The following is a 27283-nucleotide window of genomic DNA, read 5'->3' as shown; positions in this document are numbered from 1 at the left end:
CGGCGGCGGCGGCGGGCGCGGGATGGGGCGATGGCGCGGGCGGGCGGCGGGGCCCCGCGGGAGCTGTCCCTCGAGGAGGTGCTGAAGTGCTACGAGCAGCCGCTGAACGAGGAGCAGGCCTGGGCGCTCTGCTTCCAGAGCTGCCGCGCCGCCCCCGCCGGCCCCGCCGCACCGCTCCGCACGGCAGACATCCGCCTCCGCGGCGACGGCAGCGTCGTCCTGCCCGCACCACCACCCGGTGAGCGAGCACCGCGGCGTGGGGTGGAGCCGGCAGCGCGGGGTGGGGGCGCTGGGACTTACCGGCACTTACCGGCACCACCGGGACCTACCGGTACCGGCAGGGGGCGCTGCACTGCGTGTCGAGGGCGCTGGAGGGCTGGGGGTATCGGCCCCGGCGGGAGGACCGGGACTGGTGGAGAAGAACCGGTACCGGCAGCGGGGCATGGGCAGGAGGAGCAGCAAGGGGAGGTGGGGCGGGCACCAGCATTACAGGCACCAACGGCAGGGAACCGGTGCGGCACCGGCTGCGGGGGTGCAGCACCAGAGAGACTGTGAGGATGGGGGAGATGGCTGGCACCGGCACCCGCAGGGATGGGGACGAACCCCAAGCCCTGGCAAGGTGAACCGGCATTGGCACCGGGTCAGTCGGGACCATTGCTTGCACTGATTGTACCAATGGTGGGCCAGTGTCTTGGGTCTCCAGGGCTGGGGTGACACTGGAACTGGCACCAGCAGGGCCCAGCCGGGTGATTCAGTGAGGCTGGGCCAAGGCTGCGGGGCTGTGCAGGGTGCCCACGGGTGCAGGTGTCACCAGGCCAGGACCCACTGTGGGGCTGCAGGACACTGAGCTTATCCGGGTGAGCAGAACACACAGCAAGGACAGACAGACACAGGAACACACACCTGCACATACACAGGCATACTCACCACACACACCTGAACACTTGGACCCCACAGGAGACCCTGTCCCAAGGTCAATGTGTTCCTGCTGGGCCCTGGTCCCACCCTCACCGCACCCCAGCCCACTGGGAGCAGTGTTTTGGGGCAGCACCATCCCTGACCTTTGGACTTGCGGCTGTACCCTCTCTGCGGGTGGTTGGCGCTGCCAGGCAGGGCCATGGTGTTTACGGGCTGTAATTAGGCTTGGCTGGCTGCCAGCAGCAATGCTGGGTGGCTCAGCACGGCAAGGAGCACCCCTGCACCTAACAACAGAGCGCGGCAAACGGCGTCACCCGCCTCACCCCGCAGGGAGGCCATTGCGCCTGGGGACAGCACCCGGTGCTCAGCACTGCCAGGGGGCAGCCCACGGGGGCCAGGGCACGTGGGGCAGCTCTGTGCCCAGGGCAGGGCCACGCACAGGCATGGCATGTGCCCACAGTAGCTGGTCATGGCGTGGTCACACCAGCTCTGCCGGTCGCACACAGGAATGGCCCCACACCCTTCCCTGAGCCTCCACTGCCACTGTGCCAGACCTGGTGCCACCATGACACCTCTTGCTCCTAAGTCCCTCCCATGCCAGCCTGAACCATCTCCTCAGGGACAAATCTGGGTTCTTTGCTGCTGAAGCCCAAAGCTAGAAGGGCTCTGGTTGCCTCCCAGCACCACTGCAGGTGATGGCACCGGCCTGGCACACGGCTCTGCAGCTCCGCCCACGCATGGGGCTGGATCTGGGTGAGTGAGCCGGCACCCCTTGCCTGAGCTGCTCCAATTCCTTGTCCCATGGGAACTCACTCCTTGGCCATGTCCCAATGCCTCGAGGGAGCTGCTGGGACCAGCCAGGCTCAGCCCACCAGCCTGGCTCCCACCATGGCCATGGTGTTCGTGACAGGGTCCCGGGGACGTGCTAGTGTGTCCTCTCCAAGCCAGGACACAGCATTCCAGGGCTGGTACTGCAGTGGATGCCAGGCATGGCCTGGGACATGGGGCTGATGTTGTCCTTGTGCGTGGCACCATGGCAGGGCCAGACCTTGCGTCTCTGATGCTTGTGCCACCCATCCCATGTGGATATCCTCAATGGTCCATGTGGCCGTGGCCAGGATGTGGCTGGCACACAGCCGGCACACGACTGGCACACAGCTGGCACATCCCTGTGGCTGCTGCATTGATCAGCTAAACACAGAGCTAATGACCAGTGCTGCCCTGGGCCAGGGAAGTGGCTCTGCAGCCACTATCAGGAAAGTAGAGCTGGGCACCCTGGGCACTGCCCTTGGGGACACAGTAAAAGCCACTCCTGCTCCTTGTCCCATGGCCATCCAGCTCCTGGGAGGCTCTGAGCTGCCCATGAGTGTGTCCTGGGCCTGTGTGTGTGTGTGATGTTCCAGCTGTGCCGCCTCTGCGGTGGGAAGCACCATCATTTGCTGGGCACAACTGTCACCGCAGCCCACGCCATGTCCTGTGGGTGACCTGCTGGTCCTCGCTGGGAATAAGTCAGGAAGGGACCAGTTGAGGATGTGGGTCTCAGCTTGGGGCAGGAGCTGCTGGGGACGGGAGGGGACCCTGCTGGGTGCCCCCCAGCTGGGGCTGGGGGTGCAGCATCCCTGGGGTGTGGGACAGGAGCTGACATGGAGGGGGATGCCCAGCATGGGGCCGTGGGTGCCAGAGTTGACTCTTCCCTCCTTCCCCCAGGGCTGCCCCTGCTGCTGACACCCTCCGCCGAAGCCCAGGTAGGTGGGGGCCAGACACCCACCCGGCCCTGCTGCAGCTTCCTGGTGACATGGCTCATCTGCCATCACACCCCTGGGTGGCACTGCCACCTGCCCCCTCACCCTGTGGTCATGGGGTCCTGGGGTGCAGCGGGGGGATAAGACTGAACCCCAAGGGCTGGGGGGTGCAGGGGGGCAGCTGGTGCTGGCTGTGTGTGCCGAGGGCCTCCCATGGCACAGCCAGCGCTGGGGTCTGGCCGGGGCCCAGCCGGTGCCATCTCCCCACAGATGGTGCAGTCATTGGGCTTCGCCATCTACCGGGCACTGGACTGGGGGCTGGACGAGAATGAGGAGCGGGAGCTGAGCCCACGGCTGGAGCAGCTCATCGACCTGATGACCAACAGTGATTCAGAGGACAGCGGCTGTGCCACAGCCGATGAGGGCTACGGGGGTCAGGAGGAGGAGGAGGAGGGGGGCGAGGGGCCGCCGCGCACAGTGCGCACCTTTGGGCAGGCCATGCGGTGCTGTGCCGCACGCCTGGCCGATCCCACGGAGGCGCAGGCGCACTACCAGGCTGTCTGCCGGGCGCTCTTCGCTGAGACCGTGGAACTGAAAGCCTTCCTCGCCAAGATCCGCGATGCCAAGGAGGTGAGTGCGGGTGCCCAGCAGCATGGCCAGCACCAATGCACACAGAACCACAGAATCACAGAATGTCAGGGGTTGGAAGGGACCTCAAAAGTTCATCCAGTCCAATCCCCTCGCTGGAGCAGGAACACTCAGATGAGGTTACACAGGAAGGTGTCCACAGGAAGGTGTTGAATGTCTCCAGAGTAGGAGACTCCACAACCCCCCTGGGCAGCCTGTTCCAGTGCTCTGTTACCCTTAATGAGAAGAAGATTCCTCTCAAATTTAAGTGGAACCTCTTGTGTTCCAGTTTGAACCCATGCCTGGCAGGGGATCCACTTGCAGGCTCAAAACGCTGGGGTGAGCGTGGTGCCCCCTATGCCAGCCCTGCTCAGGGCTGCTGGCACCAGTGTTTGGCTGTACACCCTCTCCCGCATGCTGTGCCATGGCACTGCTGGCTCCTGTCTACCCCGGGCTGCTGCGAAAGTGGTGGCGCATGGCGGGGATGGGGGTGCTTTCGGGGTGCACATCACCACTGCAGCCCCACAGCACAGTCCTGGCCGGACCCCAGTGCTGTCGAGCACTGGGACAGGGTGGCAACGTCTCATACCATGGCAGATGCTGCAGAAGCTGAAGGAGGATGAGGAGGCAGAGGAGCGGCCAGCGGCAGAGCTGGGCAGCCTGCGCAACACTGACTGGGTACGGCGGCACCGCTGGGCATGGGGGCTGTGCCAGGGCCACACGGGGGCTGATGCTGTGTCCCCCCCAGGCCCGGCTGTGGGTGCAGCTGATGCGGGAGCTGCGGCACGGTGTGAAGCTGAAGAAGGTGCAGGAGAAGCAGTTCAACCCCCTGCCCACTGAGTACCAGCTCACCCCCTTTGAGATGCTAATGCAGGACATCCGCGCCCGCAACTACAAACTCCGCAAGGTCATGGTGAGTGTGGCTGGGTTGCCCCCATACCAGCGCCCCCACGGTGCTGGGCTGCCCGCTGGCCTTGGCACTGCCTGTGGCCCCTCTGCCCTCTCCCAGGTGGACGGGGACATTCCCCCCCGGGTGAAAAAGGACGCCCACGAGCTCATCCTCGACTTCATCCGCTCCCGGCCCCCACTGAAGCAGGTGGGTGCCAGCATTGGGACACCCCCATGGCGTTGCAGTGCCGGGCAGGGCTCAGCGGGTCCCATGGGTGCCACCCCTGCCTGGCTGGGCACCTGAGGGTGACCAGCCCCAAGCTGCGGCCACCGCCTGAGGTCCCATCCCTGCATCCCGCAGGTGTCAGAGCGGCGGCTGCGGCCCCTGCCCCAGAAGCAGAGGACGCTCCACGAGAAGATCCTGGAGGAGATCAGGCAGGAGAGGAAACTTCGGCCAGTGGAAATGCCATACCATGGCCAGAAAGGTGCCACCATCCCCTCCCCGCCGCGCCAGGCTGCTGGTGGCATGCCCGGCACTACAGCAGGTCCCTGTGAAACCAGGACTCAGCCCCATGTCCCTCTGCAGGGTACAGCTCCCTGCCCTGCATCCCGCAGGCCTGCGCCGGCCGCCTGGCCTCCAGCTCCTGCCTCGAGCTCTCCCGCTGCCCAGGCAGCACCGCACCAGCGCGACCGCGGCCACGTGTCCTGCTCAAGGCGCCCACGCTGGCCGAGATGGAGGAGATGAACGTCTCTGAGGCGAGAGAGGGGGCGCGGCGGGGCAGGAGGGTGGAGTGGGGGGACACGGGAGGTGCTGGGGGGACAAGGGGGTGACGTGGTGGCCATGGCATTGCAGGAGGAGGACTCTCCGGGTGCAGAGGTGCCTCTGAAGCGGGACCGCTCCTTCTCAGAGCAAGACCTGGCACAGCTGCAGAGCCAGCTGGGGGGTGGCCAGGCTGCCCCACCAGAGCCAGAGCCACTGCAGCCCGAGCCCCGGCCCCGCTCAGGTACCGCTGGGGTCCCCAGCCCTGTGCCACCCGCGTCCCCCTGTCCCCAGGATGGTTGTGCTGTGCCCTGCAGCACAGGTGGCCCTGGGCAATGTGGCTTTGCCACAGCCACCCTGTCCCTCCCCACAGGCTCCGTCCCCGCCAGGTGCCACCCGCTGCCAGTCAGCTCAGCACCACCCCGGGCTGCCCTCAGCGCCGTGGAGGAGAGGCCGGAGGAAGGATCTGGCACTGCCCCCAGCACCAGCTCCAAGCACCTCTGGCTGGTGAGTGCTGGTGGTGGGACTGGGGATACCGGGGTTGGGGACATTGTGTGAACATGGCCACTGGCATATGGCACCTGGCATGAGGGCACAAGGTGGCCCTCCCTGATCCCTCTGCACAGGATTTGGGGCTTGAGGCACACTGTGCTGTGTGCCCTGCGCTGGGGTGGCCTGCCCATGTCATCCCTCAGGAGGGAACGGAGCTGGAGAAGGGGCTGGAGCACAAGTGTCATGGGAAGCGGCTGAGGGACCTGGGGGGTTCAGCTGGAGAACAGGAGCTGAGGAGAGACCTTCTGATCTCTGAACTGCCTGAAAGGAGGTTGGAACCAGGGGGGTCAGGCTCTGTTCCCAAGGAACAAGCGCCAGGACCAGAGGAAACAGCCTCAAGTTGCGCCAGGGGAGGTTGAGGTTGGATCTGGGGAACAATTTCTTTCTGGAAAGGGCTGTCAGGCATTGGAACAGGCTGCCCAAGGCAGTGCTGGAGGGGTTGAACAGACACAGAGATGAGGTTCTCAGGGACGTGGGTTAGTGCCAGGCTTGGGTTATGATTGGACTCTAGGATCTTGAGGGTCTCTTCCAACCAAAATGATTCCAAGATTCTATGATTCTATGTCCGGATGCTCTTCTGATGCTGGAAGGTTCTGCCCACAGCACAGGGATGCTCTGAGCCATGCTCTGTGCTGCAGCCCTGTGGCAAACCAGGCTGACGTCCCCCCTCGCCCACAGGAGTTCAGCCACCCCGTGGAGAGCCTGGCCCTCACTGTGGAGGAGATGATCAACGTGCGGAAGGTGCTGGTGAAGGCTGAGATGGAGAAGTTCCTGCAGAGCAAGGAGCTGTACAGCAGCCTGCGGAAGGGGAAGGTGGGAGCTGGGCCCAGAGGGGCTGAGTGCCACCCGCCCGGCCCTGCTCTCACCCCCCTTGTGCCCACAGGTCTGCTGCTGCTGCAGGGCCAAGTTCCCCCTCTTCTCCTGGCCTGCAGCTTGTCTCTTCTGCAAGCGGTGAGCACTGTGCTGTGCCACGGGGCTGGGAGGGTGACGGGAGGGTGACGGGACAGTGCCTGCCATGGCCCTGTTCACCAGCCTCTCTCTCTGTCTGCAGGTCTGTCTGCAGCTCCTGCAGCCTGAAGGTAAGGGACTGGCTCTGGCTAGTGCCACTGTGTCCCTGTCTCTGTCCTATCCCTATACCTGTCCTTGTCCCCATCCCTGTCCCATCCTTGTCCCCATCCTGCCCTGACGCCCGCACACCCAGCAGATGAAGATGCCTTCCAAGAAGCTGGCTCACATCCCCGTCTACGCGCTGGGCTTTGAGAGCCTCCCAGGCTCACTGCTGGCCAAAGCCCTGCCACTGCGGAGGAGAGAGACCTTCCAGTGAGTCCCGCGATCCTGAGCCTTCCTCCCCCTGCTCCCCCTCCTCAGGCCGGGGCTGACCGTATGCCCTGTGCCACAGCTCGCTCTCAGGCACATGCTGGCGCCGGGTGGAAGAGGAGTTCCCTCACATCTATGCCCAGGGCTCCGTCCTGCGTGACGTCTGCAGTGACTGTGCCGGCTTCGTCACCGACGTCATCTGCTCCAGCCGCCGCAGCGTGGCTGTCCTCAACGCCACGCCACGCCGTGCCAAGGCCCGCTCCCTCTACGGTGACTCCTGGCACAAGTGAGGGGCCTGGCACGGGGGTGCAGACCCCCTTGGTGGCCACCTGGATGTACATATATACATAGGATGTATACATACAGCCTCTATATTTATATACCTTATGGACCAGGGGGTAGCAAGGACCAGTGGCACAGTGGGGTGCCTGCTCTTCCTGCTTGGACACTGACATGGCCCCTGGGGGGACATATCCTACTGTGGGGCACCCACAGCCGCCAGCCTTCGCTGCCCCCAGCCCCACTTTTGTGCCAAGCCCTGGCTGCGCCGGGTCAGTGATGGCCATGCCGGGGTGCCCAGCACCACGGGCTGGCACAGCTGCTCTGTACATCCCCCCCTGGCTAATAAACCCGCTGGGCTGCCCCGGGGCTGTATGGCTGTTCCTGAGTGGGAGGGAAGGGGGAGCTGGGGCAGAGGGTGCTGGGGGGCACGGGCAGCCCCTGGGGTTGGGGCTGGGTGTTCCACCACCCCCTTCACTCCCCCGTGGTCCCCTTGATCGTGTGCTTCGGCTCCCGGCCATCCCCCGTGTCCCCCCTGGCTGTGCCTCCCCCGTGACCCTGCACAGGGCCCGTGGGAAAATCCCACCCCTTGTTCCCACGCACCCCTAAACCGCCCCCTGCCCCGCCGTGCGTCGCCGTGCGTCCCCGTACCCACCCCAGGCTGTTCCCCTGGGCTGTCCCCCAGAGCCCCCGTCTCCGTGGGCCGTTCCCCACCGTAACCCCCGCGCAGGGACCGTGGGAAAGCGCCGGTGCCGCGCTCCCACCCCGAGACATATTTCACGCGGTGACCGCGCCGGGCGCGAAGCGAGTCCCGGATTCTGCTCAACGCACCTGCGCAATAGGGCGGGGGAAGGGGGCGCACGGAAGCGGGGCCCGCGCAGGCGCAGTGCATGGGGCGGGGCGCGGAGCGGCGCAGGAGCGTCAGCCAGCTGCGCGCAGGCGCAGGGGGCGGGGCGGCGCATGCGCAGGTTGGAGGAGGCTCCATGTCGCGACGGGCCCTGCGGCGGCTGCGGGGCGAGCAGCGGGGCCAGGAGCTGCTGGGCCTGGGCCACCTGGGCCTGGAGCCTGGCCCGGAGGGGCCGCCGCCATCCGCTGCCACCGGGAGGGGACGCCGCGGGCCGGCTCGCACCGGTGTCAGCAACCGCTTCGAGCTGGTGAGGGGGTGACAGCGCTGAGGCCGGGGGTGGACTCGGCGTGACAGCGGCTGAGAGGGGGAACTGGGGTGGCAGTGGGTGGGGAGACAGCCAAGTTGACAGTGGAAGGGGACAGCTGGGGTGGCAGTGGCTGCTGGCGGCAGCTGAGTTGGCAGTTATTGGGAGGGTGGGTGACTGACTGTGAGGGGGTGACTTTGGGGACAGTGGCTGGGGGGGCTCGGGGGTGGCTGGAGGGAACAGGGGCGCTGGGTGGCTGTGACTGAGGGGGGTGACAATGACGCGGGGTGGTGGCCGTGTGCGGTGATCGAGGTGATAGTTTGAGGCAGTGACTGGCGTGGGACTGAGGGGTTTGGGATGGTGGGTGACCATGGCGGGGTGAGCTGGGGGTAGGGAAGGGGGGGAGCTGGGGTGACATGGGGGTGCAGGGAGGGCTTGAGGGGGCAGTAACTGGGACTGAACTGGGAGGGAGTTGGAGGGAGACCTGGGAAGGACTGGGTGGTCTGGGTCTGAATATCAGGGTGGTCAAACAATGGGTGAAGACAGTTTCAGGAACATTCCTGCCACCTTCCCAGCCCTTCAAGATCCCAGTGCTGGAGGTTGGGGGTTGGATGGACGCTGGTGGCACAAATAGTCCTGGGGTGACAGAACCTGGTCCTTCCTCCCCTGGCACCTTGACTAGTCCCAGCAGTTCCCTCACCTTCCCCAGCCTTGGAGGCTTCTCCCAAGGAAGAGCAGAGTCCAGATAGGGCCATGCCGTGTGGGGGACGTGTCCTCATGGCGCTGTGCTCCCCTCTGGCAATTCGGTGGGTGTGGGGCTGTTCCAGGCACCCACTGGGTGACACATTTTATATAAGGGGTCATCCCCTTGTCCCTGGCCATCTGCTGGAGAAGCCATTTGGGCAGCTGAGCCCTGCACTGCTTCTGCGATATTTTTCTCTTCCACTTTCAGGTGGGAATGGAGCAGATCAAATCCCTGGGGATTTCTGTCCCTTGGGTGCAAGAGAGGGCGGAGTGCAGGCCCAGCCACCTGTTTCTGCAGTTTGTCTGTCTGTTTGCACAGATCCCTGCGGAGGAGTCGGAGGATGAGCCGCCATCCAGCGAGGAGCGAGCGGACGCTTGGCTCCGCGAACGGGATGCGACAGAAGGGAACAGCGAGGTGGCTGTTGCTGAAGAGACTGAAGGCGACGGGCACAGAGATGGGGAGGAGGCAGAGCAGCCGGACCAAATGGTAACTGAGCTACAGAGAGAAGATTTTCTATCTGCCTGGCTCTGCATGCGCTGAGGAGCTTTGTGGTGACAGCGCAGTGTGTTTCTTGTGCTGGGGTGTTGTTGGAGGCTGAGGCTGTGAGCCTCAGGGGAGGGACACGTGCAGGGAGCTTAAACCCAGGTACTCGGAGCACCAGATGTGGAGGAATGAGCAGCTTGGTGCTGAGAGTTGGGTTTGTGCTCAGGATCTGGGGAGATTTTCTAGCCACAGAGGGGAGATTCCTGGGGAAGACCTTGGGCTAAGCCTTGTGAGCGCTGAGGGCAGGCGAGGAGTGTGGGGCAAGCACCCCTGGGCTTCTGCAGCGGTGATTGCTGCTCTGCTCCTTCCCTGTGTGATTAATTGCGCTCTGCGCCATACAGGGCGCTAGGCTGGTGGGTGAATACTCTGTGAAGCGTTTGTTTTGGGGTAGATGATGTGAAGTCTCCACACAATGTAAACCAGACACTGAACTTCTTCCCTGTAGAGTTTTGTTGTTGTTTTGTGTTCAGGTTCCCTCCTGTGGTCTGTGTCAGCCCAGAAGTGCCTCCTTGCAAAAGCATGTAAGGAAAGGGCCACTTTAACAGTTTGTCGTTACAAGTCTGGCCCGTGTCTCACTGGAAATGAGGGGTGTTGGGTCCCTGGCCTCACCCTTGGGGCTCAACGTTTGGCGGTTTCCCCTTGGGTTTGGTGCCAGGCACTGTGGCCAGAGTAGCCAAAACCCTTGTCTGTGTGTGATCAGCTGTGCCGGTGGCCTCAGCCAGCCCAGGGCTTGAGAACGCTCTGGATGTGCGGTGCAGGCTTTGCTCGCTTGGTCCCCGCACGAGTGGTGGCTCCAGCGGGCCCCGTCTCAGTGAGTTTCCTGCGTGGGCACCACAGAGTTCACCTGCTGCTCCTCCCACAGCCTCCCAGGCAGAAATCGGGGAGCCCTTGGCAGGTGTCTCCCTGCGTTTGATAGAGCCAGATCGGGGCTGAGCCTTGCCTTGGATCTGAAATCAGCCCAGGAGCTGTGAGGTTGTTCTGGGAGCACTGTTATTCGCTGTATTACCTGTGTCAATCCTGGAAATGTGTTTTTTCCCTCTCTGTGCCCTGGGAAGAGCCGACGTGGGCACCAGTGTGCCTGTTGGGTCGGGAAATGCTGTGCAGCACCGTGAGCTGCAGCAGCTGCGTCGGCGGCGAGAGGAGCCCGTGTCCTGCAGTGCTCTCGGCAGGTGTTGGTTTCTGTGGCAGTCAGAGGGACTGATGAAACTGTCAGTGCTCACTAGAAAGACAGAAATAAAGTGTGTTCTAGAGAGGGAAGGAGGGCTGAAACATTTCTTCTACACCTGGTGTATCTAAACTGTTTGCTGCTTGATTCTGTAATCTCAGACATTGATAAGAAATTCAGGAGAGATTTAACCCTTACATTTGCAAACCTTTGGTGCTCTCCTCCATTTTCTTCTTGTGTCTTAATTTCCACTCACTGACAAACTTGAAAGGATGAATATTGGTTTCATTTAAGGGCCCTCCTGGCCTGCTGATCCATACAGGAAATGCTCTTCTCCCCCATGGAGCTTCATCCCTGTGGTCCCTGGGTCTGCTCTGATGGCTTTTCCTTTTCTTTTTGCAGCCTTCGTTGAGTAACAAGCCACGAAAGAAAAAAAAGAAAAGGAAAACCAAGAAAACTTCAGCAGAGGAGACTCTGGTATGTCTGCGTTTGCTCCCAGTTAGTGGTTCTGCTAATTTCTCCTTTGGACTGACAAAGTGGCTACTCTGAGCTAGCTGCAGAAAATATTTTGAGGCAGAAATGCTTCTTTGTGCACTGTACTCCTTTAAAATTACAAAATTACACTAACAGCTTTTTGACCGTGGTCCTTCAGGCAGCAGGGACAGGCGCAGCTGCACTGCAGATGCTTAGAGCAAAAATCCTCCCAGCGACATCTTCTTTCATCTCTGCTTTGAGGCTTTGCATGGGAGGGTGTACTGTGTGAGGGATTTTGCATTTTCATTATATTTTCCTTGCCCTATTTAGGTAGCTGCCGTGGTTTAACCCGCGCCGACAACTAAGCACCACGCAGCCACTCGCTTACTTCCCCCACGTGGGATGGGGCAGAGAATTGGAAGGGTAAAAGTGACAAAACTCATGGGTTGAGATAAAGACAGTTTAATAGGCAAACCAAAAGCTGTGTGCCCAAGCAAAGCAAAACAAGGAATTAATTCACTGCTTCCCATCAGCAGGCAGTTGTTTAACTTCCAGGAAAGGTGGACTCCATCCCTCAGCAGTGCAGGCAAGGCGGGGAGGGCCATTCTCTCTGAATAAGCTGTCCCCCCGCAAGCAGGCATGCTTGGAGTGAGCAGTTTGTCCAGAGTCTGTGTTTGTTGTGGATAAAACTGTGAGAGACAAATGTGTGTGCCCAAATATGCTTTATTTAGGTGAGCTAGACTGGGAGACCAAACGGATCGCAGTCTTTGGTCTTTTCATAGAAATAAAGTCCAAGTGGGAGATAGTTTTCTGCCAAGGTTTAAGAGTCAGAACTGTTCACTTGGTAAGATCCTTTGCTGAAAATCCTGAGGCACACAGGTGAGCCGTGATCCCAGTGTAGGTGCCGCCTCACTGGAAGTTCAGCAGGGTGAGTTCAGAGTGAGTTACCGAGGCAGAAAACCCATCGAAAGAGCCTCCTGCCCAAGAGTAATGAGCAGTAGGGTGAATTCTGACAGCTGTAGGGAGACGCCATGCCCACAACCAGGCAGTTAGATGTGCTGGGTGGAGATAATACCACCTTTGTTCAAACGCTTGAATGCGAAGCACACTCTGTGCTCAGCATGGATCCACTCTGCACAGAGCGGCTATATTTAGCTGGAAAAGCGCTGTTCGCGTGTCGTGAATGGAATTCCAAGTTCCACCCACGTACATCGTGAGGAGGATGTGAAAGGGCTGCGTAAGAAATGCGTCACTTGCTATTTATGAGGAAAAATAGAGGAAAATCAGGATAAAAGTGTTACACAACTGTTGAATGTGTGCTGGGCGACAGATTGTTTGGGTTGTTTGAAGATGTGGAAGGTGAGAGTGCGATGCATTCAAGTTGGGTTAAAATCATGTGTATTTGATGCCTTATTACAAGGGTCGCAGCCTTAGCTTAGTGTTTCTGTGGAAAGCAGGCAATGAAGGCTGATTATTGAAATATTTATGATTAAAATCAGCACCCCAACATTTCATGCTATTATAGGGGTTGTGACATAAATAAACCAGAGCCAGGAGAGTGCGGGCCGGGTGGGCAGGGACAGACCAAAGCCCAGCCGGCTCTTGCCTACACCAGATCTATTCAGCTGGAGCATTTGGACTTGCAATGGTGTGAAGAGCATCAGCTCAACAGTGCCTTGAATGTGCAGGGAAGAGCAGCCTGCCCTTTTTGGGGCTGGTTGGGCAGGGAAGGCTGGCTCTGGGTGGGATTCCAGAGGGAACGAAGGGTGCTGGGTGCAGAGCAAGAGGCCTTGGTAGGAGATGGTATGTGAGCACCCCGGGTGCGTGATGGGCGCTGCACTGATATCACACAGAGGCCAGAACGAGCCAAAGGGCATGAGTGTGATCTCTGCGTGCCATAGTGACTCGCTCTGCAATAACTGCCCTGTCTGTGCCTATCTCAAGGAAGACAATGACCTGGAAGACATCGATGGGCTGCTGGAGAAGCCTGAAGACACCAACGGGCTGTCACAGAACAGCCAGAGCGGGGTGATTTCCGACAGCAGGCCTCTGCTCTACGTGGAGCACAGGTAGTACTCGCTTCCTTCCCAGTTTTGGCCTTGGGTGTGACAGGGATGTCTGTTCCCACAAGGAAGGGAGCTGGGAGCCTGCCATCCTCATCTGTCCATGAATTCAGGAGCTGGCTTGGCCGGGGTTGTGGTGATGGTTGTGCACAGCCCCGTTTCTAACCATTGCTCTTAGAGCTGTGTCGGCTTTTGAGCGGTGGCTGCTGTTCTCTGCTGTCACACCTGGTTTGAGTGGGTGTCTGGACCAGCTTCACCTCCAGAGATGCCTTCCAGCCTCAACCACCTCATGACGCTGCAGAAGAATCTCTGCCCAGAGCTCTGATACATAAAGCTTTGCCATGGAACTGGCCCGGCCGGGTGATGGCCTGTGGACTGGCCTCAGGACAGCGTGTGCTGTCCCTCGAGGAGGCCAAGCGGTGCCAGGAACTAATGTCACCAGAAAAGCTGGTTAGACTTGTCTGACCTTCCCCACATGTCACCATCGACAAAGGGGACTAAGCGCCAAGTGTGTCCAAGAGCCAGAGGACGAATTTTCCTGATACTTGAGCCATGTAATGTCTGGGTCTGTTGGGAGAAGGCCGGCTGGGGGGTCCAGCATGTTTTGGAGCCCTGGTCTGGTGCAGATGCTAGCAGCTCTTTTCTGTTCCTGAAGAAAACATTTGAAGTTGCAGCTGTGACAACTTAATGTGTCCGGGTTTTGAAACATCAAAGCTGAGTCTAGGCTGGTGGGTGCTTGACACTAGCACAGCCTGTTCAGGGACTCTTTGGTAAAGGCAGGAATGATTTTTTTGTCTAGAGGTGGTTTTAAACCTCACTGACATTTCTGGTGAAGGAAACATTATTCAGAAACCTTTGAGAGGTGGAGAATCTCCAGGTGGGTGAGGACTGGCAGTGCTGGAGCTCAGCCTTCTCACTCTCCCAGCCCTGCTCGCTGGCTGGCAGCGAGAAACCCCTCTCAAATACACCTCCCTTCTCTGGGCCAAGCAGCAAGAAAAACCATAGGTGTTGTCATGACTCAGTACAAGATCTTTGTATCCATGCCGACCTCCACACAGGGATTAGGGTGCTGGCCCCAAACCACAGGCTGCCACTGCCAGACTGGGCAGCATGTACCTAGTGTTCTCCAGGCACATGAACCCGATTCGTGTCCTCCTGACCCCCGGCTCATGCCCTCCAGAGCAGCTCCTGCCCCGGCTGAGGCCCCGGCTGCCTGGAGAGGGCAGCAGCAGTATTCCTGTGTTCCCCAGCTCCGCGATGTTTGGTGCAGCGCACAGAGGGAGCACACATCTGACTGATCAAGGTTTTCCATGTTCTGACCGTTTTTAGGCTCCTTTCAGTGTGTTGTGTCAGGTCAGTGGGGTATGTGACAGCTCTGGGGGTTGGCCAGGGGCACCTGGAGGTACAGAGCACTGATGGAGAAGACGTGAGTGTGACACTTTTGGCTGTGTTTAACTGACAGTAGCTTTTCTTTCTTGTTTCAACCTCTCAGAAACTTGAATCCAGAGAATGAGTTGAAGAGATACTTTGGGGCTCGCGCTGTTCTTGGTGATCAGAGGTTAGTTCAGAATTTAATATTAAACCCTTTCAAGGTCTGTCCCTCCTTGGTGGGGCTTACTGAGCCCCTGGTGCCACACCTGGGCAGGGGACCTGGAACAGCCTGATGTAGTCAGGGTGTGCTACTTGTGTAGGAGTCACTTTTTGGGACAGAAGAATATTTTTTGTGATGCATGTACAGGAGGTGTAAGACTTCTCCTGGCTTTTGCTAGCATTTGCTTTTTCTGCAGATTTCCCCATTCATTTACTGTCAAATGCCCTTCTAAAGCCCTTTCACTCAAATTTGTAGGATATAGGCTCTTCCATTTTATTTCTTTCTCCAGCATTTGTCATGTTTTGCTGTTCCAAAGTTGCTGATATCTTACAGAGTGGACCCTGAATACTTCCCAGGGGGTCTCCAGCACTTGCCCAGGAAACCTCCTGCGCCTTGGGTGTGAGGTCTCTGTGCAGTCACCCATTGCTATGTGGTCAGTGTTCTCCAGAAATCCCCGTTTCCACGAGCTGGTTGAAAAATGTACGTGTCAGAAGGGTATAAGCTCAGAGCAGTGATGGTGGAAGCGGAAACCTTCTCTGAGAGAGACTGTGGGAGAATATTTAGTGCTCGAGAAAGAAGCAGCAGCCCCTTACTGTGGAGACATGACTTTCATAGAATGGCCTTAATTTCTGAATTCCTCCTGCCCCGAACCAATACATCGGTTGCATTTGTTAGTACGGCTTAAGCTCCATCTGTTGGCTTTCGAGGGCCCTGCTGGGCAGAGGGGTGAGTCACAGTGATGTGGGGCTTGCTTAATTGGACCTGGGAAGCTACTTGAAGCAAAGAGGCAGCTGAGAACTTGGCAGGGGTAAAAACAAAGGAGCGAAGCCATTGAACTGGAAATGCTGGAGGCACTGGCTGGCTCAAAGAGGAACAGCTGAAGTAGGGCAGAACCTGAGCCGAGCTATGTTGTGTCTTGAAGGCAAGCACATTAAAGCTCTGAGCACAAGCTCCCTGTGGCAGGGCTGCAGCTGGGGAAGAAGTTGGATCTCTTTTTATTTTCTCCCCACCCCGTCCCAAATCATCCTTTTTCTGGCTTGTTGTAGCCCTCCTCACCCTGTTCAGTTCAGAGGAACCGTGACCTGTTGTGTTTATTTCCCCAGGCCAAGGCAGCGGCAGCACCAGCACGTCCGCAGCACGTGGCTGACGACTCCCAAGAACACCTGGCCACGCTACAGTAGGACAGGTGAGGCTTTTGGTGCCACTGAAGCACTGTGCAGCCCACGGGGGACATGTCAGTCCCATGCCCACATTGACACAGGTGGCTGCTCCTGCCAGAGCCTTGGAAATCCGAGCTGCATTTATCTGCTCCCAGGCCCAGGCTTCACACTGGCTGTTGAGGAAGGGAATTGCTCATCAGCTGGTGGAAATACCTCTGTTCTCAGGAGGGAGAGCTGTGTTGTATTGTGCCTGAGCTTTTCTTTGCACTTCTTGGAGATAGCAGGTGATGAGTACCTCCCTTCTTAACAGCAGTAGTGCTGGATAATGTGAAATATCCATGGGGAGAACAAGCTGCCTGGGGTCCTCGTGTAGATTTTGGATTTTGACTCACAAAAGGAGTTAAATTCTCTGGGAGTTTTTGCAAACACACGTGGCTTTGGAGCCAATGATGTGAATGACTTAAGAAACGGAAGAGCTTCCTCGTGGCTGCAATACCTGTGTCTGTCCCCTCTCCAGGTATGTCCATGGAGCTGCTGGAGACAAGGCGGGGAGTGCAATACTTTGCCTTCAAGCACCATCACAAGTACCAGCAACTGCAGTTCAAGTTCCTGGAGGCTGTTGAGTCCATGAACCTCAACAACATCGTGGTATGTTGGGAAGTGGTTTTTCCCTTCCTGCGTTCCTGCAGCCCCCTTCCTCAGGGGAGGAGGTGGGCTGGTGCATCCCAGGGCCTATTTTTTCTCGCTCTCATTTTGAGCAGCAAAACCCCACGCCCTCTCTGTGTGGGGCAAGGCAGCAGTGCGTGCTGAGCTCTGTTGTCACTGTATTCATAAAATAAGTGACCACCTTGGTGCAAATTGGTGGCCAAGCCTTGGTGGCTCTGCCCGAGCGCATCCCAGTAGCCGTCTGGAGAGGCGCCAGCAGGAGCTGAGCGTTTGGCTGGAGAGGAAGGAATAAAGCTCCCTTGTCTCAGCTCTTCAGCTGGGAAAGGAAAAATATTGTATAAACCCATCTTTAAATGAGAAGCTAAACCAACAGCTGGTCTATTTATAAACTCTTGCATGAATGAAAAATGTGTCTTTTCCTGGTATTTCAGCAGAACAATCTTTGTGTTAAAAGTTCTTCATGCGTGTCCAAGCTCATTAAACTGTATGGTAACATTTATAGTTTGAAGTGATAAGCAACAGGAAAATTGCTCTGCACCATACTGAACTATAATTGAGATATTTTTGCTCTGAAAACTCTGGCCACATGAGCTTGAGTATATGCCCCGGGCAAGTTTCTTAAAGAGGTCATTGTCTGCTAAATAGTTTACTTCCTTCTGCTTTCCCACCCTCTGCTCACGGCTGCTGCTCCCTCCAGCTCCTCAGTTCTGCCGCAGATGCAGCTGAGGGATTCGCAGTAAATGATGCCAAGTAATTCCCATGCAGCAGCGATCACCCTTGGACACGGTCTCACCAGGCTGGGCTGAGCGGGATGGGTTTTCTGCAGTACATTTTAGTCTTTATGCTCTGTCTTTGTTAAGTGTGCCTGGCTACATTTGAAGATATTCCTACAGCTTTATTCTTTGGGTTTTTTGTTAAAAGTAAAATCTAACAGGTTTTGCTGATGCCAGAAGTATTTCAAACCCCCAACCAGCTGATCTGTGACACCCCAGTTTCACGTAGCTGGATGCCTGATCAGCCTGGCTGCTGTGGTTCCAGTGTGCAAAACAGGAGTTTTTTGGGGGGTCCTGCCCAGTGAGTGTTTTTCTGCTCTTGCCAGTGGGTTAAAAGGGTTTTGTGGTGAAGTTGTAAGTGTAAGTTTTGTACTGTAGGTGGGCACGCTGGCTGCTCCCTGCAGATGTGCAGCTTCTGGAGCTTGTGAAGCGTGTTTTTTCAGTTTGGGGGGCAAAAAAAAAAAAAAAAAAAAATCCCAAAATTAAACTCTGAGGAGATTTGAAGTACTTGCAGTATTTTCATATGGAAATGGAATTTTAGGTACTTGGAAAAAGTAGCTCATTTATAATATAGTGAATGCAGAGGTTCTTGAGGTGCAGCTAAACTTCTATTCTGAAGCCTGGAAAAACATCTTTTTAATCCATTCCCATTCAGGAGCTGGATTCTGGAACAATAATGGATATGTCCTCAGTACCCAGAGGAAGCAAAAGCCCAATTGAGTGGTCAGAATTGTTAAGAGATACAGAATAAAACAAAAAATGTAATCATGCCTCCTGCCTGCACCTTGACTATTGTGTGCAGAGCTGGGCCCTCACCCTGAGCAGGATGTGGTGGAGCCAGGGAGGTTCAGAGGAGGACAGGAGGGATGATCAAAGGCCCAGCACGGGCTCTGTGCTAGAAAAGTTGGGTCAGCTGGGAGAGAGGAGCCTGGGAGAGGCTGCAATCGAGGGCTCGGATCCTGCCTGGGATGGGGGAGATCTCCCTGTGTCCCTCCCAACACGGGGGTGAAGCTGGTGGGTTGGGTTAAATCACGTTCTTTTCAGCGGTGGGTTTCTGTATCGCAGAGCTGGGCTGCTGGAAAGGTGCCTGGGTCAGCAAGTGAACAAATTCCTGGGAGGAGACACCATTGACAGCAGCTTTGGCAGTGGGGTCCCCAAACCCCTGAAGTTTGGCAGCTCGGAGTGAGCTGGGAGCCATCCCACTTGCCTGGCTTTGTGCTGCCTTCCCCAGGCATCTCCTTTTGCAGACAGGGTATGATGGAGCTCTGCTTAGACCCAGTGTGGCTGGTTTTGGGTTCTTTAGTCCATAGTTTGAGCCTTTCACGTGCGAATGTGTCCCCAGCCTGGGCACCGTCCTTCTGACAGTGTGGAAAAGGATTTGTCACCCTCAGACAGCCCCTCTTGGGGTATTTGCCTCCCCGCCACACTGGCTGGGTTTGCCTCGTGGGCAGAGTGAGTGCAGGAGGAACCTGTGATTTGTGCCGTCGTGTAACGAAGCTCCTGCTCCCCTGCAGATGCTGCTCGAGGCGCTGGACCCGTACCACGTAGACTCGCTCCTGCAGCTCAGCGACGTGTGCCGCATGCGGGAGGACCACGAAATGGCCCGGGATTTCATAGGTAAGAGCTGAAGGGAGCAAATGTCCTGGTGTGAATTAGTAACCAAGGGCTTTTGGTTCCGTTTGGTTTTGTTTCAGTGGAGAAGCGGCAAACCAGAAGGGTTGGTTTGGCTCCTGGTCTGCAGCTCTGGGCCGCAAGCACTCGACGTTATGCAGTCCTACAGACCAGCAGCTTTTGCTGGTGGCTTTTAAATAGAGCCAGACCTGCTTGTCTGAGGCAAAGCACATCAGCATTCACCCTCAAAATGAACAGAAAGATTGTCTACATACGGAAGTCTCACCTGCAGACGTCCCTTGCAGGATGAGGGGCTGATTGAGCAGCTCGCAGGCCATGCAGTGCAGGGGGGCTGCTGCAGGCAGCCTGTGGTTCCGCCAGGAGCTGCACCCCCAGGCCAGCCCGCGCTCCCCCGGGAAGGTGGCTGCAGTCCTGGGTGTCTGAGCCGCGCTGTTGCGGAACAAGGGCACATGCTCTCTAGCATGACAGGAGGGGCCAGAGGTGAAGTCAAGACAGGATCTCTGGCTTCCCCATGTGAAGGTAGTTGTGGCTGTCGCAGCCTCAGTCCCAGAGCTCCTCCAGAAGTTATTTTTACAGTGCGGGCGGAAGGGAACCAGGCTTGCTTCCCTGGATGTCTGCTGGGACCATGTCCTCTGAAGTAGCTTTGTGCCTCGCTAGACTGTGAACAAGCGTGTTTGGTGGTCTATGGGCACCAGAACTCTCAATTTTTGTCTTCTGGGCTAAGTCAGCTGCCATTTTGTGAGCAGTGGGGCAGCACAGCAAGCTGGGGTGGTGGCTGTCCTGACGCTGTCCTTGCTGTCTGCAGAGCAGGCGCTCTACAGCATGGAGTGCACCTTCCACCCCGTCTTCAGCCTCACCAGCGGGACCTGCAGGCTGGATTACCGCCGGCCGGAGAACAGGTAGGCAGCACTGGCCTACTTGAGACACCAAGACCCAGATTTACAGTGTCTGCTGCATCATGACTGGTGGCACAGGGACCTTGAAATGTCCCTCTCTGTGGAAACAGGCTTGGCAGCTGGTGGCCATGTCCCTCAGCGAGCCAGCAGTGGGGCTCCTCAGATGGGTGCTGGGGTACAGGCAGCTCTTGCACTGAGGTTTCTTTGCAAAACATCCTCTTTCCTGAGAGCTTCCTTATCAGAGCATTAACTGTTTCTCCCCATCACATCCTTCTCCTGCAATTAGTATCCCTTAGCCCAAAGTGGCCCTTATTTTTGTCACAATACTCACTTTGTGTTTACGGCTGTGCTTGGTCGCTTGTGTGCTGCCTGCCCAGCCTTCATCCCCAGTGCTCACTCTGCTCCTGGCCCAGCTCTTTATGTAACGACAGCTCTGCAGCTGCGAGGAAAGGTGACTTTATTCTGGGAATTTTCCACTCAGCTGACCCGAGTCATCCCTCCCAAACTGCTGTACCTGGAGCTTGCTCACATTTCCAGTCCTTGCTCACTGCCAAGCTTCATGCCATCTGAGACCTGAGCACTGTAATCTGTATCTCACCCGGTTTGGCTGTTAGTCCTCCCCTCACCGCACACATCGTGCACGTGCTGTGTCACTGTCCCTGCGAGGCTGGGACAAGGCAGGATGCAAACCCTGGGGATTTACTCATTTCTCCTGAGTTGGCTGCTCTGTGAGAGCATAAGGCTGTGGGGCCCTGGGCAGCAGGGTTGGAGCAGACTGAGGGTTTGCTGTCCCTGTACTTGCACAAAGAGATTAAATAAAACAAGCGATGGGGAGGTGTGGGGTCTGTGCCCCCCTGTACTGCACTGGGCTGGGTTCCCTGCACCCCACGGGCTGCACAGCAGCGCTGGTGCTTGAGGAACTGGGGCTGACCATGGGTCGCCATTGGCATGAGGTGCTTCTCTCCAAATCTGGCTTCTAACGCGTGCTGCTGTTCCCCATGCAGGTCCTTCTTCCTGGCTCTCTTCAAGCACCTGATGTTCCTGGAGAAGAGAGGTTGTCCCCGGACAGCCCTGGAGTTCTGCAAGCTGATCCTGAGGTCGGTGTCCCTGCTGAGCGCTGTGCTGTGGGATGGGGCATCTCAGGCTTGGTGGAATGGGCTTTGAACAGTGCACCCAGCCTAACCCGGGGGACAGAAGCCCCCCAGGTGTCCTGCTGCTCTGAGTCTCAGCGCGGGATTGTTTCCACTCCTTACAGACACAGTGTCACAGGGCAGTTGTGAGCACATGCTCGTGTCTGTGGTGCTGCTCTGGAGAGAGGTGACTGTTGAGGAGGAGGCTGAACCAGCTGGGACCAGGGTGGCCCTGGCTCTCGCTGCTGAGCCATGGGCCCGGCAGGTCCGCAGAGCCCAGAGTCTCTGCAGAGCAAACATCCGATGGTGGCTTCAGCCTGCTTGGTTTGTGGCCACTGATCCTCCTCCCGGGTGGTGACACGGGGACTGTCACCCCTCTGCAGGGACACAGACCAGGCAGCGTGTGTCACCATCATCCTGGCCTTGCAGGAACAATCATGTTCCCATTACCTGTGCTGATTAAGTCACAGGAGCTCTTGGGGTGCTGGTGGGACCATCTCGTTTGACTTATAAATGAGAGCAGGTACTTCTTCAGCTTTTGTGAGACTGACTTTCTTTCCTTTCCCTCTGAAGCCTTGATCCAGACAACGACCCGCTGTGTATGCTGCTGATGATCGATTTTCTGTCCCTCCGAGCCAGAGAATACACCTTCCTGACCCGCATGTTCCAGGAGTGGGAGGTGAGTTTGCAACAGGCATCCCCAGTGAGAGCTGGTTCCTGGGGCTCCCCCTTGGGCTGGGCTGGAGGGGGCTGCTGGGCCAGGGAACAGGAGGTTTTCGTAGCCAGCGTGGCCCTTTGGGGGCTGTCTCATGGCCAGGCTGGCATCCCAAAATCATTGGAATGACCTGTAAAGGCTCAGGGTGTTTGTTCTTGTAATCCTGGTACCCTGCAAACAGTTGTACAACTCAAAAGCGCTTACTCAGCAGTGGGGGCACCAAGCCAACAGCTGGCAAGTACTTAAATCCAGGAAGAAACCTCCCCCTGTGTGCAGCCCAGCCACATCGAGATCATTCTGCACAGCATCATTTCTGGGTAAATCTATCTCTCTGATCCTGCAGAGTCACCGGAATTTGTCCCAGCTGCCCAATTTTGCCTTCTCGGTGCCACTGGCCTATTTCTTCCTGAGCCAACAGGAGGAGCGCTCGGAGCTGGAGCTCAGCCAGGCCCAGGAGAGAGCCGCCCAGCTCATCCAGCTAGCCTTGATCATGTTCCCAAGCGGTAAGTCTGTCCCCACCGGTACGTCCGTCCCTGCAGGCTTTGTGCCCGTCTGCATCGGTGAGAGCACAGGCTGGTTCCAGTCAGGTTCATGCAGAGGCATCGCTTTTGCAAATGGTGTTTGCCTCCGTCCGCGGGAGCCCTGACTCAGAGGGTGAGGCAGGTGGGCAGGTGCTGCTGTCTGTGTGTCTGTGGGGTGGTTCTGGGGCAGTTCAGCCGTCCCGCACCACGGCAGGGCTGGCGAGGGAGCGGCGGAACCAGGCAGGGTCTCCGCAGCCATGAGCCCTCCACATAGAATCATACAATGTCCCGATTTGGAAGAGCCCCACAAGGATCATCAAGTCAAACTCCTGTCCATTCACAGACAACCCCAAAATTCACACCATCTGTCTGAGGGTGTTGGCCAGTTGCTTCTTGAACAGTGTCAGGCTTGGGGCTGTGACACCTCCCTGGGGAGCCTGTTCCAGTGTCCAGCACCCTCTGGGTGAAGAACCTTTTCTTCATGGCCAAGCTTAAACCTCCCCTGGCACACCAGGCTGAGTTCAGCTCTGCTCTCCTGCTGCATGCCACCCTCAGAGCCCTACATTGGGAACGGTCATGGAAGTTCAAGGAGGGTGAGAACCAGAGCCTTGGAACAGGACAACGTTTCTCCCCTGAGTTTCCCAGCCCACATACAGCAAGTCTCCCTCGGCTTTCCCTCTGAGGCCCCGCTCTGCCTCCGCTCTGCTTCTTCTGGGCACCCAGTGCTCCTGCTTTCATCCCGCGGTGCTGACAGCTGTGAAAGCAGATCCACGGCCCCGCCGGGCCTGTGGCGGGCCCGTCCTCACAGGCAGGAATAACCAGCTCTCCAACAGAGCTTTAGTTTGTGTTGGCTGAAACCATCCTTGCTGCTGCTTCTCGTGGTGACTGAAGTAAACCCCTTGTTCAAGTTCAAAGGCCAGCAGCACTGAGTGCAGTAAATTGCACTTTGTTTCACTGGGCGGGGGGGGGGAGGGGGCGGGGAAAATGTTGTTGTTTGGTTTTATTTGCTCTGGATCTGTTTCCACCATCCATGTGGAGATCAAAATGCAGCACAACCCCCAGCAGCACACTCGCACCCTCCTGGTGTGGGTTTGGCACCCGGTGGGGTGCTGGCCCTGGGACGAGGCTGTCTCTCGGTTGTTCCACGATTCTCCTCACAAGTGAGCTCTCTGGCTTTCTCCTGCAGTTCTGATGCCGTTGCTGGATCACTGTGGCGTGCAGCCTGACAGCAGGGTCACGTCCCATTCCTTTTTTGGGCTGAATGCTCAGATAAGGTAAGCCCTGGAGATGTTCCCAGTAAAGAGAAGAAATTGATATTGCCGGTAGCGGGGCTTTTACTTGCTCAGGCTACTAATGGAGTGACAAAGCTGTGGAGGAGACTATTTGGTTTTCCTGAGTAGGCTGTTAGATGTTTTGATAATAGATTCCCATAATGGCCACCAGAAAAAGCTAATGCAGCCGCCTCACCTTAATGCAGATGGGTCAGAAGTTCATACTGGAGCTGTCGGTACATGTAGTTGGAGAATGATGTGTGCGTGCTCTCAGGGCATGCTGTCTCCTGCCAGTCTGCGTTTCCCCAGCACGTGGTCATCAAGCACGCGAACTGTCTCCGCCTCGGGTCAAGTCAGCGTTGACTTTCATCTCATGGCTATGCTTATCCCAAAATAGGTGGAGACAGAAAAACTAGTGAAGATAGATGGAAATAGCAAAGTGGGGAGCCCGTGATTCTGCTCTCCGTGTTCTCACGCCAAAGCGCAGTACAGAAGGGCCTGTGGGCGAAAGGGGCAAGAGCATCCTGAGTAACAACTGTCCCCCGCAGCCAGCTCCCGGCGCTGACCCAGCTGACATCCCTCTATGTGGAACGGACCCACTCACTGTGGAAGGACCCAGCTGTCATGGCGTGGCTGGAGACCCACGTCCACGAGGTGCTGCGCAAGGTGGACGCCCAGGACCCGCTGGTGCAGGAGGCAGAGCACAAGTGAGCGTGGCAGTGGGGGCGAGCGGCTCTTGTGCCGGGCCTGGGGGCTGAAACACAGGGGCAGAGTGGGGGAGGGTTCTGCGGACTGGGGCTGGGCTGGGGCTGGTGCAGAGCCCCCCGCTGCTGATCTGGTGGGGCTGGTGACACCAATGGCACGCTGCAGGGCCAGGAAGGCAGAGGTTCTTCTTGCCAACTTTGCACCAGTGTGGGTGAAGAGCTCCAACGTTTGCTCTCTGGGCAGGGAGTGTGTGCTGTACTGGCATCCCCCAGCCCTGGAAATTGCCCGGGAGGGTGGAGGGGCTGCTGAAACACCTCCCAGGCCTGAGGGGCAGGAGGGAGAGGAGTTAGGTGAGATCATAAAACAGAGTTAGTCTGCTCTGCTGGCCTGCAGAGGAACAGGGCCGATGAGAGATCTGTGCCATGTCCCTGGGCTGTTCTGCTCTTCCCTCTGGGCTCAGCAGCTGCCAGGTGACTTTGACTTCACTGCGGGCCAGCTCTGTCCGATCTGGCATGTCCCAGAGCCAGGGCTGGAGCTGATGCAGCTGGAGAAGCAGAACTGTGCAGCTGGCCATGCTGAGCCATGCTAGGTGCCATCTGCTGTCCCCTCCCTGCTCTAGGAGGAAGACGCGGTACCAGAGCGCACCCAGGAACATCTACCGACACATCGTCCTGTCGGAGGTGAAGGAGGCCATGGCAGCGCTGCCGCTGGTGAGGGGCCCTGACGAGGCACAGGCAGTGGTGGCACTCGCATTCCTGCTGTACATGTGACACTGGGCACGTCTTAAACTGCAGCCACCAGCAAAATCATCCACCTGAGCTGGACGTGTCCTCCCTGCGTGCACGGCTTCCCAGGGCGGCACACGGGCAGGCGGGCTCAGCTGCTGCCCAACTCTGTTGCACTCCCTGAGACTAAGGGCTGTCCTGCTGCTCTGACTGTCACTGTGCCCTGTGTCTGCTGCTGCTGGCGCCACCTTCAACCCTGTCTTCTCCCCACCCGCAGGAGGTGACCTCGCAGCCAGTGATGGGACATGACCCCCTGCCCCCTCTGGACTCCATCATCTCCTACACCAGACCAGAAAGGTACCTTCTCCGCCCCTTGTTTCTGTGCCAGCGTGTTCCCAACGCGCCCTCAGCCCCCGCCAGCGTGCCCCTGGGTGCTGGGAGCTGCATCCTCCTCCTCCTCATGGAGGAAGAGCCGTCTGACCCGTGGTGCTCGCCAACGGGCAGAGCATGCAGACAGGACTGGTCCTGCCACTCTGCCTTGGTGGCCACTGGCAAAGACGACAGCTGCTCACAGCCATTGAGGCAGAGGCCACTGAAAAATGTTGGCTTTCCTTAACTGAGCTGGTTTGGGGTCAGTACAGGTTTAAGCGCAGCCAGCCGTGGTGCACGCAGACCACGCGGGTGGAGCCCATATGGGGTTTGTGCGCTGACCCAGCTCAGAGCAAACATGGCAGGGCTTTTGGTGAGCGCTGTGCTCTGCGACTGGCAGCTGCTGCCTGCCCAGGTGATAAATCCCTGCGAATCCACCAGTGTCTGCTGCAGGGTGGCTTGAACATGTGGGTCCATGCAGCCTGGGTCCCTCTGGCATCTCTGCGCTGTCCCAGCCCTGGCGAGAGGTCGAGTCCCGAGCTGTCCCCGTAACCCTGCTGTGACTTGTGTCTTTCAGAACGAATCCGCCATCCAGTGAAAACACTTTATCTCTCTTCTTCCGATCGCTGTTGCCAAATTTTAACATGCAGGTATGTGCCGTCGGCTGCCGCAGGCAGATTGGAGCACACGCTGCTGTCGGTGCACTGTTTTTCCCGCAAAGGGAGCGGCTCTTGGCGTGTGCAGCGTGGCAACGTCAGGTTGCAGAGCAGGCTGCTGCTTTTTGGTGAGCGGCGTTGTCCCTCCCTGCGGTGCAGGCAGCTGCCCGCCCGCCCCAGCGCTGCTGTCTTGCAGGAGGACATCAGGCACGACGGGGAAGAGGAGGCTGGAGCGGGGCAGGACCTCAACCAGGGGGTGAACAGGCTCATGGCAGCCATGCGGGACATGCTGGTGAACATCCAGTTCCAGGAGCCCCCCCGAGACGACAATCCTGAAGGCGACGGGGACTGGGACTGAGCCAAGAGCATGTGTCTTCCCCCCACCCTCCCCATACCCTCTGTAATCACCCCCTGACTTGTGTCACCCTCCAATAAAGTCACACAAACCTCAGGCACCTGCTCTCGCTGCGGGGAACGGGCTCTGGTGGGGGGGGCTGCCACCACAGGCACCTTCCGTGGCTCTCGGTGGGGGGCGAGGACCGTCTGAGCATGGCAGAGCTAATCTACAGCAGCTGTCCCTTGGCCCCAGCCCGGCTTAGTCCTCCCCAGGCCCCCGCCTGCTCATCTCCTGCCTCTTGTGTTTAATGTCTGGGGTGTGTTTTCGCCCTCTCCTGCAGCTGAAACCCCCTTCCCTCCACAAAATACCCCGAGCCCTGACAGCGCTGAACCTTCCAGCTTGCTGATGGAGGGTTTGGGGTGCAGTGCTGTCCCTGGGGGTGCAGGGGGTCCCTATGGGTGCAGTGCTGTCCCTGGGGGTGCAGTGGGTCCCTGTGGGTGCACAGGACCACACTGTGCTCTGGCTGGGGCTTCCCAGGAGGTGCAGCTCTCCCTGCACTAGCAGAGGGGTGCAGGGAGCGGCTCTTCTTATGCTGCAGCGGTTTGATGGTGCTGGGAGCACAAAGGATCCCCCCTCATTGTTTTTTTCCCCCTCTTTGTTTTCCCCCCCCTCCCCGCCCCCCCCCCTCTTTCCCCACCTTCACACAGGGCCACAGCAATGCAAAGCCAAGAATAAGGTCAACTGCACTCAAACCCGCAAAGGTTTTTCCCTTTTTTGCTGTGTAACGGTGTCGATATGGCTCTCAATGCTGAGCCAGGCTGCGCTGCCCGGAATAAGTCCTCCCCCTTTTTGCAAATCCTGCTGCGTCCTCTCCCCTGGGTGATGGTGAGATGGGGCCAGGGGGGCTGGGCT

General features: G+C 58.1%; 2 protein-coding genes across 2 annotated transcripts; both read left to right on the top strand.

Moving 5' to 3' along the window:
• Positions 1 to 2: 2 nt before the first annotated feature.
• On the top strand, positions 3 to 7416 carry SPIRE2 (spire type actin nucleation factor 2). Its single transcript, XM_082062832.1, has 15 exons — positions 3 to 238; positions 2626 to 2663; positions 2931 to 3290; positions 3885 to 3965; positions 4036 to 4200; positions 4297 to 4383; positions 4537 to 4660; positions 4762 to 4931; positions 5029 to 5179; positions 5309 to 5442; positions 6166 to 6300; positions 6371 to 6438; positions 6539 to 6566; positions 6692 to 6807; positions 6887 to 7416. Exons 1-15 carry the CDS (start codon positions 31 to 33, stop codon positions 7092 to 7094), a joined length of 2073 nt encoding a protein of 690 aa, XP_081918958.1. The 5' UTR covers positions 3 to 30; the 3' UTR covers positions 7095 to 7416.
• Positions 7417 to 8041: 625 nt separating this feature from the next.
• Positions 8042 to 26480, top strand: TCF25 (TCF25 ribosome quality control complex subunit). Its single transcript, XM_082062387.1, has 18 exons — positions 8042 to 8237; positions 9298 to 9465; positions 11090 to 11164; positions 13106 to 13230; positions 14717 to 14782; positions 15919 to 16001; positions 16493 to 16623; positions 18929 to 19031; positions 19852 to 19945; positions 20947 to 21039; positions 21646 to 21751; positions 22131 to 22290; positions 23495 to 23582; positions 24128 to 24286; positions 24904 to 24994; positions 25287 to 25366; positions 25956 to 26028; positions 26231 to 26480. The coding sequence occupies exons 1-18, from the start codon at positions 8067 to 8069 to the stop codon at positions 26390 to 26392; spliced, it is 2028 nt and encodes a 675-aa protein (XP_081918513.1). The 5' UTR covers positions 8042 to 8066; the 3' UTR covers positions 26393 to 26480.
• Positions 26481 to 27283: the final 803 nt, after the last annotated feature.

This window comes from Streptopelia decaocto, assembly GCF_964273445.1.
Source record: "Streptopelia decaocto genome assembly, chromosome: 11".
In the NCBI taxonomy this organism is placed as follows: domain Eukaryota; kingdom Metazoa; phylum Chordata; class Aves; order Columbiformes; family Columbidae; genus Streptopelia; species Streptopelia decaocto.
Note: the sequence above shows the minus strand (reverse complement) of the source record. Positions and strands in the feature narration are given on the sequence as shown.

Coding starts and splice junctions, on each gene's coding strand:
- SPIRE2 (XM_082062832.1), top strand. CDS start 31: ATGGCGCGGGCGGGCGGCGGGGCCCCGCGGGAGCTGTCCCTCGAGGAG. Junction 3,291..3,884: donor AGATCCGCGATGCCAAGGAG/GTGAGTGCGGGT, acceptor ATACCATGGCAG/ATGCTGCAGAAGCTGAAGGA. Junction 6,439..6,538: donor GCTTGTCTCTTCTGCAAGCG/GTGAGCACTGTG, acceptor CTCTGTCTGCAG/GTCTGTCTGCAGCTCCTGCA.
- TCF25 (XM_082062387.1), top strand. CDS start 8,067: ATGTCGCGACGGGCCCTGCGGCGGCTGCGGGGCGAGCAGCGGGGCCAG. Junction 9,466..11,089: donor CAGAGCAGCCGGACCAAATG/GTAACTGAGCTA, acceptor TTCTTTTTGCAG/CCTTCGTTGAGTAACAAGCC. Junction 19,032..19,851: donor AATGGCCCGGGATTTCATAG/GTAAGAGCTGAA, acceptor TGCTGTCTGCAG/AGCAGGCGCTCTACAGCATG.